At 40.9% G+C, this 10,820-nt stretch overlaps 5 protein-coding genes across 5 annotated transcripts; 3 read left to right on the forward strand and 2 right to left on the reverse strand.

Annotated features, from left to right (window-relative positions):
- The first annotated feature begins 991 nt into the window (after positions 1-991).
- LOC117575138 (uncharacterized) lies at positions 992-1,674 on the forward strand. Its single transcript, XM_034259248.2, has 3 exons — positions 992-1,191; positions 1,243-1,375; positions 1,444-1,674. Exons 1-3 carry the CDS (start codon positions 1,071-1,073, stop codon positions 1,562-1,564), a joined length of 375 nt encoding a protein of 124 aa, XP_034115139.1. The 5' UTR covers positions 992-1,070; the 3' UTR covers positions 1,565-1,674.
- Positions 1,675-2,457: 783 nt separating this feature from the next.
- LOC117575161 (uncharacterized) lies at positions 2,458-3,751 on the forward strand. The gene is made up of 3 exons (XM_034259267.2): positions 2,458-2,582; positions 2,640-2,802; positions 2,882-3,751. Exons 1-3 carry the CDS (start codon positions 2,510-2,512, stop codon positions 2,961-2,963), a joined length of 318 nt encoding a protein of 105 aa, XP_034115158.1. The 5' UTR covers positions 2,458-2,509; the 3' UTR covers positions 2,964-3,751.
- Positions 3,533-6,561, reverse strand: LOC117575130 (GTP-binding nuclear protein Ran). Its single transcript, XM_034259236.2, has 3 exons — positions 6,401-6,561; positions 4,290-4,836; positions 3,533-3,938 (listed from the first exon to the last, which is right to left on the reverse strand). Exons 2-3 carry the CDS (start codon positions 4,722-4,724, stop codon positions 3,723-3,725), a joined length of 651 nt encoding a protein of 216 aa, XP_034115127.1. The 5' UTR covers positions 4,725-4,836; positions 6,401-6,561; the 3' UTR covers positions 3,533-3,722.
- A 154-nt stretch (positions 6,562-6,715) lies between these two features.
- Positions 6,716-7,643, forward strand: LOC117575169 (protein bcn92). The gene is made up of 3 exons (XM_034259281.2): positions 6,716-6,909; positions 7,003-7,123; positions 7,254-7,643. Exons 1-3 carry the CDS (start codon positions 6,830-6,832, stop codon positions 7,329-7,331), a joined length of 279 nt encoding a protein of 92 aa, XP_034115172.1. The 5' UTR covers positions 6,716-6,829; the 3' UTR covers positions 7,332-7,643.
- Positions 7,644-7,871: 228 nt separating this feature from the next.
- Positions 7,872-10,687, reverse strand: LOC117568305 (6-phosphogluconate dehydrogenase, decarboxylating). Its single transcript, XM_034248853.2, has 3 exons — positions 10,491-10,687; positions 10,187-10,410; positions 7,872-9,396 (listed from the first exon to the last, which is right to left on the reverse strand). The coding sequence occupies exons 1-3, from the start codon at positions 10,496-10,498 to the stop codon at positions 8,183-8,185; spliced, it is 1,446 nt and encodes a 481-aa protein (XP_034104744.1). The 5' UTR covers positions 10,499-10,687; the 3' UTR covers positions 7,872-8,182.
- Between the last annotated feature and the right edge of the window lie 133 nt (positions 10,688-10,820).

The raw sequence follows: 10,820 nt of genomic DNA on the forward strand, positions 1-10,820 counted from the left end.
GCAGCACTGCAACCTTGCCACAGTTTCCTGAACCGGGGCAGCAGTGATGCCGCATTTAGCTGTTTATTTTTCTGGCGAAGACTTAACATTAAATATGTATACATATATATGTGTTCCATATTATTATTCTCTAATCTTTTTAAATCTTAAACTTTATTATTATATTAAATAAGAACCTTTTCAGCTATATATTTAATATATATATGTATAATGACAGCTGGAAAGGTTCTTAGTTAATATAATAATAAAGTTTTAGAGTTGAATGATGAAAGAATTATAATGTGGTTTATGTATTAATCCAGGAGCTGACAAATCTTTTTATAGGTTCTATATCAAAGACGTTCTCAATTTAGCACAAAATAATTGTCTAAAATTGTGGCAAATTTAAAAAAGTAATTGCCACAATTTTTGGAATATTTTATTTTAACTTTGCACAGATGTATCTTTTGTGTATAGGTAAACGATATTCGATGTTGTCACTGACATCATAACTTGAAAATCGAAATTTAACATTGAAGATGCGAAGGCTGCTTAAAAAAAGTGACGCATAAAATCGTTCCTATACTCTAGACATCAATTCCAATCTTGAGATTTCTGGGAAACGCTTAAAAACATTATCATGTCAACAAAGTACAGCTGTATTTTCTTTAGCGGTTGTATTAAAATCTGTATTTTTTGGTCATCACTGGTGACAAGCTTGCAACGCCCCCGCGCTTCAATGAACTCTCGCTTTCATGGACTTCGAGTTTTGTGGCGGGGCAAAAAAGAGCGAAGCGGTGTTTCTGGGGATTGTTTAATGGTTTAATTAATTGAAACTAGAGCTAAAAAAAAAGCTTAAAATTCACGACGCCACATGCCCCATATTCAGCAACATTCACAGATACAGTTACAGTTACAGATACAGTATCTTGTAGATACACGAGACAGTGTGAGCGCGTCGTTGTTTATTATTATTAATTTTATATAAAAGCAACAACAATTAATTGCAATTGACTCAGTCGCACCGTCGACGCTCAAGCAAAAAGTTCAAAATCTACCCAAAAAAAAAAAACGAGAACAAGTAAAGCATTATGGTCATCATCCGAACTGGGGTCGGCTATGGATACGGAGTGCCAATGTTGCTGCTGCTGGCGATGATCTGTCTGGGAGTTGACGCCGATTTGGCGTATCGAGCCAATGCCATTCATCCAGGTAAGTTTGAATTATAAAGCGTAGTTAAAGCTCACATTCCTTGCCTTAAAGATTATCCTGGTCAGTGTTACTTTGAGGAGCTGAAGCAAGCAATACCCAAGCATCAGTCATACAAACCCATCAATCGCGAAGGTTTCTGCAATTCCATCCATTGTCGTCCCGACTATGTGCTCGAGATTGAATAGTAAGTGTTCCCACAACTTTTCTTTAAACGATCTTTAAATGCATTATTCTTTACTCTTTAATTTCCAGCTGTGGTCGCCACAATCTTGTGCCGAGCAAGAACTGCAAGATTTATTCGGATATGCGTCGCACGTTTCCCAATTGCTGTCCACAACTTTTGTGCAAGGACACGGATACCAATATCATCTAGCCTTCTTCTATTGTAATATTATTCCATTGTTATGCTTTAGCCACCTTAATAAACAATTGTTGTAACAGCTGTTGGTTTAAGCTGCAGCTGTTATTTTATCATAAAAGTCATATATATACACCTTAAGTTTATGCTCTATAAACAAGTGAAATATTTCAGCGACTTCAAAAAGATTTTTCAACTGGCATCAAACAACGCTTTTGTTTGGAGTGCAGTTCATATTTTCGCTTATTGAGAAAGCTAAATATTAAATTCAGCATCTGAGCTGTAATCCCTAAGATAAAAATAAGTACACAGTTTACAAGTACACTTTATAGTACTACAATTTCATAAAAGAGTATGATCAAAGATATTTTGAGGGATTGGAAAAAGAAAACTTAATTCAACATAAATCAGAAAATATGATATCTAAAATAAAAGAATACACAAAATTCCCTTAAGAAACCGAACCATATTTCAATGACATTTCTAAGAAACCAAAATAAATCTAAAAGATTTAATGCATGACTGCATTAGATCGAAGGCTTTATAGAGAGTGCGACACTTTGCTTTTGGGAATGGCGACGCCAACAAACATTGATGGGCTTTGATGCAATTAACTTAATCACAAGCTGTGAGGGGTCTTTGCTAAATAGTCCGACAATTATGCAATTAAAACAATGCAAAACTAAAACAACCGCTTGATGAAACGTACAAGACAATTCGCATGCGCTACATTAAAATACGTCTGTTATATACAATGTGAGAATCGTAGGGGACGTGCAACAAGTCGCAATGATCCGGGAGCGTTGGAACGTTTTGTGAATTAGAAATTCAGATTCACATGACACATAACGTTTGAAGCGAGGTATAAATAGCAAACAGGTTCATACGCCAACTCTCAGTCGAGAATCCAGAAAACTACAGTTTACAATCTAGTCCATATTCTTCTTTAAGCTAGACAAGATGATGCTCAACGCATTTCTGATGTCGCTCTCAATGCTGCTGCTGATGTCCGCTCCACAATCCTCTGAAGCTGGTAAGTAAGCTTACAGTTGAAGGACTCTCACAGCAAGTGTGCTTCCACATGTTGCAGCTAAGGAGCCACTGTGCACGTATCGCAATTCCGAGGGTGAGACCATATTCCTCACGTATATGCCGCTGTCGAGAAAGGGAGAGGATTATGTGGATTTTGGCACCGATGGCAAATGCCTCAAACGTGCCATTTGCACAGACACCTTTAAAACGATCGTGGAGGAGTAAGTTCCCAAAAAGCGTTTGTGTGTGTAACTCGATCTTCAGCTGATCTCGCTCCGTCTTGTTATTTTCTTTTTTCAGCTGTGCCCAGCAGAAGGTGACGTGCCACAACAAACAGCGTTATACGGGCGTCTTTCCCGCCTGTTGCATCAAGTGCAAGTAATGATTTTGGACATCTTTCGATACATTTCATTGATTGTTTTGTAGCTCTCGAAATGAATAACAATTTACTTAGTATTCCACATTCATATTCTGTTTTTTTTTTTCGTTCTTTATATATTTCTTTTTCCATTTTTTTTTTAGTTTTTATTTGTCTTAGCTATTTATTGTGTTTTTTTTTTTTAAATCCATGTTGAATCGTAATAATTGTAGTTTCTTTTGTTGTTGTGGTAGTTTTGTTTGCTGTAACTGTCGAGCTGTTTTTCTAGTTTCATGCTTACTCGCTAAAAGCCCGTAATTGTTTTCTTTCTCTGGCAATGTATATTTTGCTGCTCTTGTTGTTGTTTTAATTCCATCATTTCTTATCTCTCTGTCTCTCTCTATCTCACACAACAACAAAAGATAATTTACGCAAAAAAAAAACAAAAAAAAAATTTAATAATTACGTTTACATAATATTATAATCATAAATTGGGCAACTCTATTTAAACATGAATGTGCTGTGTTTTTCATTCTTCTTTCCTTTTTTTCTTTAAGTGTACACTGTGTGTGTATGAGTGTGTTTTGTGTGTGTGTGTGTGTGTGTGTATTCTTATAGTTTAAACCTAGTGTTGTTGACGACTTTTCTCGTATTTGCTGCTCTGTGTTGAACCCTGTTTTATAATTGTTGTTGCTTGGTTGGTTGTTGTTTATTCTCTTTTTAGTTTATTGTTTTGTTTTTCTTTTTCTTGCTGTGTTTTGTTTTTGTTTTGTTAACTAATGCTTATAGATCCTCGTCCTCATCTGGCAAGGCGGTCGCCTGCGCCTCCTGCAAATCGCGTTCGATTTGAATCTGCCAGTCTTTATCCATTTTGACCTCTGGCGGCAGCAGCGCTGGCATTGCGACAAACTCGAGATTGGGATCGCCAACCAGTTTACGGGCCAGCCAAAGGAATGGTTTCTCGAAGTTGTAATTCGATTTAGCCGAGATGTCGTAGTACTATCGAAACGAGAACAGAATATAGAAACAAATGCGAGTGTTAATAGAGAGCAGACTTCGTATTAAGAACATCGATAGTTACGTCGATAGTAACAAAAGTGTTTTATGATCAATATCAACACGATCATTATCAGTAAACATAGTTATCAATGGTATATAAATGTTTGTGTATTGATGATGTTGATGAAACAAATGCGTTATTAGACAGAGAGAGAGTGAGCGCACTTTAAACAATGTTATCGATAGTAAGTAGATATTTGTAATGTACTAATGATGATGAAAGAAACGTGTTAGTAGATGAAGTTTATACGTATATCGATTATAGATTGTTATTTACTCAATGATGCTCACCTGCAAGTTTTTCTTTCGGTGGAACACAATGCTTTTGGCCTTGACCTTTCGATCCTTGATGTCCACTTTGTTGCCACACAGCACAATGGGGATATTCTCGCAGACACGCACCAGATCTCTGTGCCAGTTGGGCACATTCTTGTACGTGACACGCGATGTTACATCGAACATGATGACAGCGCACTGGCCCTGGATGTAATAGCCATCACGTAGTCCGCCAAATTTCTCCTGTCCGGCCGTATCCCAAACATTGAAACGAATTGCGCCGCGATTAGTGTGAAAGATCAATGGATGCACCTCCACACCCAATGTGGCAACATATTTCTTCTCGAATTCACCAGTCATGTGGCGTTTCACGAATGTTGTTTTGCCAGTGCCACCATCGCCAACGAGCACGCACTTGAATGTGGGCATATCCTGTCCTTCTTGGGCCATCTTTGTTGTGGTTGTAGTTGTTGTTGTTTGCCTCTAGTTGAACACTGTACTACAGAGCAAGAAGTTGCGCGCTTCTTTTTGCACTTTTGAGGTTTGCACTTTCTTCGTTTGGCTGTTTGACGATTGAATGAATAACACGATATTAGTTTTCAGATTTCTGTTTTCTTTTTTTTTTTTTTTTAGTTGTTGAGTGTGCAACGAGCGAAATGCGAATGTGAACAGCTCAGCGCTGGTAGAGCACAAGAAGCAAAAAAAATACAGTAGCAAAAAGGTAAAGGTCAACAACACATAGGAGAAGAGGAGAGCAGCGCAAGGAGCGCAGGCAGAGAGGCGGCTCTGCAAAGCGCGCCAAAGGACAACAACAGCTGTTGCTCACTGTCGCAATCTCTCTCTTTCTCTCTCGCGCTCTTGCACACGCAAGCACTCTGCACTGAAGAGAGGCAAAATGCAAGAGAGAGCCGACAAACTGCAGCTGCTATCAATGTGACCAATGCGTGTGTGTGTGATGTACATGCAGGTAGCATGCGAAGATGCCGTGAGAGCAGCAGGCGCAATACCTTTGCGTTTATGTAAGCGTAGTAGTTGTAGAATGATACTTTCAACCCATGTATAGCATATAGCACACATACATATATACATTTATGTAAATAAATACATAATGCGGCATATTTCATTCTGTTGTTTTCTATACACTGCAAAAGTATCGAAAATTCCTGCACATCATTTTGGCATGTGTCATTCCAGCATAGAATGTTTGAGAATGTTTTGCCCAAATTGTTGAAATGTGTTGTTGTTGCCCAGCTGAATCAGCAGCAGCACACACATACAGCAGCTTTGGCAAATACGCACACAAGAATGAAGCAACCCTGGGAGTGCAAGCGAGTAGGCAAATGAGCTATTACTGCTGCTGCTGCTGCTCGTTGCAGCCTCGGAACAAGACGCAACTAAAGCGCGCCAAAAAATAAAAGGAATGAGAAAAAACAATAAACGAAAATTCAAAATGCAAGCCCAGCAATAACAAACAAAGAACTACACATAATTGTCGCATTGAGGGAATTTTGTAATTCGCAAGAATATATGCTGTGCATTGCAAAACCGTATTATTCTTTCCTATTTATCAAATACAAATCGAACAAATGCTAACGCACATCACACACAAACACAGAAGCACAGACACGCACCCGCAAATACGCACACAGCCATAGACAAGCAGAAGACCATTGCGATATACGTACACATGCCCAGACGCCAATACACGCGCCAGAGTCTGAAACATGACGCAAATATTTTTTCCCCTCAACTGCAATTCCGATTTAACCTCACAAAATAACCGAGTGCCCGTTTTGCAGACCTGTGTTTTTATTGTTTTTTGTTTTTGAGACAATTTCAAACGGAAATTGTGCAAAAGTTTAACAGAATGCCGAGAGTATGAGTACATTGCCCGCAAAGTTAATTTACTTTCTTTTTTGTTAGCCAACACGCGGCAGGCACCACGTCGTGCGACGCCGGCATAAGGCGGCCTTAGGCCGAACAAAAAAAAAAGCTGCAGACAGACGCAAGTTCGAATCGCTTTTTCTCTTTTCTTTTTTGGCAAATTTGTGAGCAACCTTGTGACGTTTATGGCAAAGTATACCGAATGGAATTGATTTGTGCGTGTTGTGTGTTTTACTACTTACATGATGAGGTTTTGCTTCTCGTTTCAAACAATTAGCAAACTGCACACCAGTTAACTAAATGTTTCGCTCGTTCAACAGCACGGACACAGAAATAAACACTGTATTGGTCCTCTTCGTTTGCAGCTTGCAAGTAAAGTTTTGACAGTTATTGTCAGAGCTATCGATAGTTTTTGTATCGAAAACATGAATGCGCGCAGCACACCAGTAGCAACAGCAATGTGACCAAGCACGTGCGTTCTATGGAAAATACTGAAATGGGCTGCATCGCTCTCACAATCGATAGGTTTGCCATCGTTGAATATTTTCGGTTTTTTTTTTATTTGTTTAACCATCACTAAAATTGCATGATTGAATCAAAATAATCAACAAGCATATTATCAATTAAAATTAACATATTTGTCTTGCTGTTCGCACGCTGAAGTTAGAACGATGTCGACACGTCGCCAGGCCATAACATTATATAGAAATTTGCTGCGCGAATCAGAGAAGTTGCCAGCGTACAATTTCAGGTGCGTTTCCCCCATCTCCCATCATCTGTTGTGAAATAACATAACACATGCATAATACCGCTTGTATTTTCATTTTGACATTTACACACGTAGAATGTATGCGGCGCGCAAGATACGTGATACATTTCGGGCAAATCGTGTGATTAATGATTTCAAGGAAATTGATCGTCTTGTTGCCAGCGGCAAGGAAAGTCTCGAATTGATTCGTCGACAGGTGAGTGTTGTTCTTGCATTGCAATCAGCTGTATGCACGCTGCGTCTGTGTTATCGCATCCCTGCACTGACGACGATAACAACAACAACAAGGGGTGGCACTTTAATTTAATGCAATTGACATGTTTCAGGTGATTATCGGCCATCTCTATACCACGGATAAGCTGGTTATCGAGCAGAAGAAAACATTGCGGCCATCGGATGACTGAGAATTTGTTTTGTTTGATTGAGATTTTATGTTGCAACAAGCACACACACAAACACATGCATACACATACTCACATACCACGGCACATGGCAATTTGCCGGCGCATTAGGCGGCCTTAAAAAAAAAACTCGAAAGACTAGTTATTAAACTCAACAACACACACACACACACACACACAACATGTTGTTGTTTTGCCCTATTTGCTGTTTTAATTATTTATGTTAGCCATCTTTGCCGCCGACAACAAAATACCAAATCAATTGTAGCATAAACAAATAAACACATACCAGTTAAATAATTATATATACTATGAGTACAATGCATTTTCTTTACTAATCTTAAGCTCTGCTATTCCAAAGACCATTTCAAGTTTTTTACAGAGTCTCCTTTACTTATACAGGTAGAGTCCATTTGAATTGCTAGACCCTTTTCACATTTGAGGCATATGACGACACGATTTACATTCAAGAGAATTCCCCATTAATAAAAAAGGGTTTACTGATAGTCTATATTAGTAATTCTTACAAAAAAAACAAATCAATTGTAGTTTAAAAAAAAACACCAGTTTAATAATTCTATTTAATAATGTTTACAATGAATTTTAATCAGTAATATTATACTCTGCTACCCTAAAGTAAAAGTAACAAACAAAACACAGTTAATAGACCCGCTTGAGTCTACTAGCATTGCTAGACCCGTTTTACACTTTTCGTTCGGGGCAAAAACAAAAAAAGGGCCTATCATTAAAATTAGTATCGAAGATAATCCAATTAATTGACATGGAGGAATGCATGTGGGAAGGGAATGGGGAATTTGGGGGAATGCGTTGTTGCCTCTTAAGTAACTTCTCGCCTAGGCCTGATAGGTGCTCGCAGAGACATTGCCACCGGTGCCCGTCCAGTTGGTATGATGGAATTTGCCCTCATCGCCCAACAGTTCGTAGGTGTGAGCTCCAAAGTAATCGCGTTGCGCCTGCAACAGATTCGCCGGCAATTTGGCAGTGCGATAGCCATCGTAGAAACTCAAGGCGGTGGACAGAGCGGGCACCGGAATGCCCCAGCAGAAGGCATTGGCGACCACTTGACGCCACGATTCCTGACCCTGTTCGATGGCACGCTTAAAGAAGTCATCGAGCAGCAGATTTGAGAGCGTCGGCTGTCGTGTGTAGGCATCCTTAATGTTGCCCAAGAAGACGCTGCGAATGATGCAACCGCCGCGCCACATTAACGCGATGCCACCGTAATTCAGACGCCACTTATTCTCACGCGCTGCCTCACGCATCAGCATAAATCCTTGGGCATAGCTGACGATCTTGGCACAGTACAAGGCGTTCTTAATATCGTTGAGGAACTTGTTGGCATCGGCGAGACGGGGCTTGCAACCGGGGCCCTTGAGCACGCCATTCGCATGCACACGCTCATCCTTGAGGGCGGACAGACAACGCGAGAAGACGGCCTCGCCAATGAGCGTGACGGGCACACCGTACTGGAGGGCAGCAATTGCTGTCCACTTGCCGGTGCCCTTCTGTCCGGCTGTATCGCGAATGCGCTCCAAGAGATAACCCTTCTGATCCTTATACTTCAGAATATCGCGTGTGATCTCAATGAGGAACGAATCCAGTTCACCCTCATTCCACTTGCCAAACACGTCGGACATTTGGGGAGGTGTCAAGCCCAAAGTTTGCAGGATGTGGTATGCCTCACAGATCAGTTGCATGTCGCCGTACTCGATGCCATTGTGCACCATCTTCACAAAGTGTCCGGCACCACCATCGCCCACCCATTCACAGCAGGGTTCACCATCGGCCTTGGCGCAGATCGCCTGGAAAATGGGTTGAATCAGAGGCCAGGCGGCAGCATGTCCGCCGGGCATTAGGGATGGACCGTGACGTGCGCCCTCCTCGCCACCGCTGACACCGGAGCCCACAAAGAGCAGGCCGAGTTTTTCTAATTCATCGCAGCGACGCGATGTATCCTGATACTCGGAGTTACCGCCATCGATGATAACGTCACCAGGTGAGAGTAAAGGCACCAGCTGCTGTATGAAATCGTCCACGGCGCTGCCAGCTGTGTGTGTGTGTTAGAAAGAGAAAGCCAGTATTAGAATTGAGCAAGGTTAAATGCAATTCGCTAGTGATGGCAAAAAAAAAACGCTAACCGAAACGATACGTGCAAGGTTAGCGCTTAAGTTCGTGCTGCAGCCGTGATTTCACTTTATCTAGTGTGCGTGTTCACGTTCGTTGTATGTATGTGTGAGTGTTCTAGAAGTGCTGCTTAAAGTTGACCTTGGGCTGAGGTCGGCCCAAAGTCGTTAATGGGACAGAGAGATAACGGCGACTTTGATAGCATTGGAATTGTGATATAGCTTGACGACTACAACGCTTATCGGATGCACAGATCACAACGACCCGGCCAAGTGCTGACTAATACTACTATCGTTCTTTCTAGTACCTGTGTATTGTTTTCGACCTATTGTGAAAGTCACTTTGATGTGCGTTGTGAAAGTGAGCTGCGTATCGCGCTTAAGACTATCGGCCGATAGCCGATAATTTCGCGCTGCCAGCGTTTATCGAAGTTGTAAACAACCGAAACAGCAAATAGTTAAACGACTGTGCTCTCTCTAAATTCCGCTCTCTCGCTCTCTTTAGCTGTGCATTTGTTTTTGGAATGTGCCGCAATGCATTGAACTTACTTTGCAAAATGTAAGCGTGTACGTGTGTGACTTTGCTTTGACTTCCACACACACACACACACACGTGCACGCAAAACATGAGGCGATCGGTTGCTTGTGTTTTACACGCCACTCACTCCGCCATTTACAACAACAACAACAACAACAACGAGAACAGTAACTCACCCTTGACTAGCATCATTACTTTGCGTGGCGTTTTCAGTTTGTCGACCATGTCCTTCAATGAGTCAGCACCAATCACTTTGGTGCCTTTCGCCTCGTTGTTTAGAAATTCAGTGACCTTCGACACAGTGCGATTATATGCACACACCACAAAGCCCTTCTCGTCCATATTCAATATCAGATTTTGGCCCATTACGGCCAATCCAATGAGCGCAATATCAGCTTTTCTGCAGCAACACAAAAAAATAACAAACAAAAATATTTTCGTACTTTCCTAAATGGCAAAGTATCAAATTATTTGGCTTACCCGCTCATATTTTTATTGTACTCGATTTCGGATTAATAAAAAGAAATGTCAAAAAAAAAGAGTAATGAGGTTTTGTTAATTTTTTTTACACCGACACAAAAAACTTGATTTGTTTCGCTTTCAGCGCGTGAACTGATTGCTGTAGACGTCTTGCCGCCGCTTTTGTTTGTGGCTCGTCGCTTGCGTTCGCCGACTAAAACTGCCCCACGAAGTTTGCGCAAAAACGAACATTCGAAAGACGAATGATAATTGCCAAATGCCGAAAAGCTTTTCGCCGCACATTAGATCTGTGCGTGATGCGTGAGCTTTAATCGTGTCACGCAATCGCAT

Source organism: Drosophila albomicans, chromosome X, assembly GCF_009650485.2.
Source record: "Drosophila albomicans strain 15112-1751.03 chromosome X, ASM965048v2, whole genome shotgun sequence".
Lineage (NCBI taxonomy): Eukaryota > Metazoa > Arthropoda > Insecta > Diptera > Drosophilidae > Drosophila > Drosophila albomicans.

What these genes read in the sequence shown, in the direction of transcription:
- LOC117575138 (XM_034259248.2), top strand. Translation starts at nt 1,071, where the DNA reads ATGGTCATCATCCGAACTGGGGTCGGCTATGGATACGGAGTGCCAATG. An exon ending in AGCCAATGCCATTCATCCAG is followed by an intron (nt 1,192 to 1,242) that starts GTAAGTTTGAAT and finishes CTTGCCTTAAAG; the next exon opens with ATTATCCTGGTCAGTGTTAC. An exon ending in TATGTGCTCGAGATTGAATA is followed by an intron (nt 1,376 to 1,443) that starts GTAAGTGTTCCC and finishes TTTAATTTCCAG; the next exon opens with CTGTGGTCGCCACAATCTTG.
- LOC117575161 (XM_034259267.2), top strand. Translation starts at nt 2,510, where the DNA reads ATGATGCTCAACGCATTTCTGATGTCGCTCTCAATGCTGCTGCTGATG. An exon ending in TCCACAATCCTCTGAAGCTG is followed by an intron (nt 2,583 to 2,639) that starts GTAAGTAAGCTT and finishes CACATGTTGCAG; the next exon opens with CTAAGGAGCCACTGTGCACG. An exon ending in TTTAAAACGATCGTGGAGGA is followed by an intron (nt 2,803 to 2,881) that starts GTAAGTTCCCAA and finishes TTCTTTTTTCAG; the next exon opens with CTGTGCCCAGCAGAAGGTGA.
- LOC117575130 (XM_034259236.2), bottom strand. Translation starts at nt 4,724, where the DNA reads ATGGCCCAAGAAGGACAGGATATGCCCACATTCAAGTGCGTGCTCGTT. An exon ending in ACCGAAAGAAAAACTTGCAG is followed by an intron (nt 3,939 to 4,289) that starts GTGAGCATCATT and finishes TCGTTTCGATAG; the next exon opens with TACTACGACATCTCGGCTAA.
- LOC117575169 (XM_034259281.2), top strand. Translation starts at nt 6,830, where the DNA reads ATGTCGACACGTCGCCAGGCCATAACATTATATAGAAATTTGCTGCGC. An exon ending in TTGCCAGCGTACAATTTCAG is followed by an intron (nt 6,910 to 7,002) that starts GTGCGTTTCCCC and finishes TTACACACGTAG; the next exon opens with AATGTATGCGGCGCGCAAGA. An exon ending in TCGAATTGATTCGTCGACAG is followed by an intron (nt 7,124 to 7,253) that starts GTGAGTGTTGTT and finishes GACATGTTTCAG; the next exon opens with GTGATTATCGGCCATCTCTA.
- LOC117568305 (XM_034248853.2), bottom strand. An exon ending in AGTAATGATGCTAGTCAAGG is followed by an intron (nt 9,397 to 10,186) that starts GTGAGTTACTGT and finishes ACACACACACAG; the next exon opens with CTGGCAGCGCCGTGGACGAT.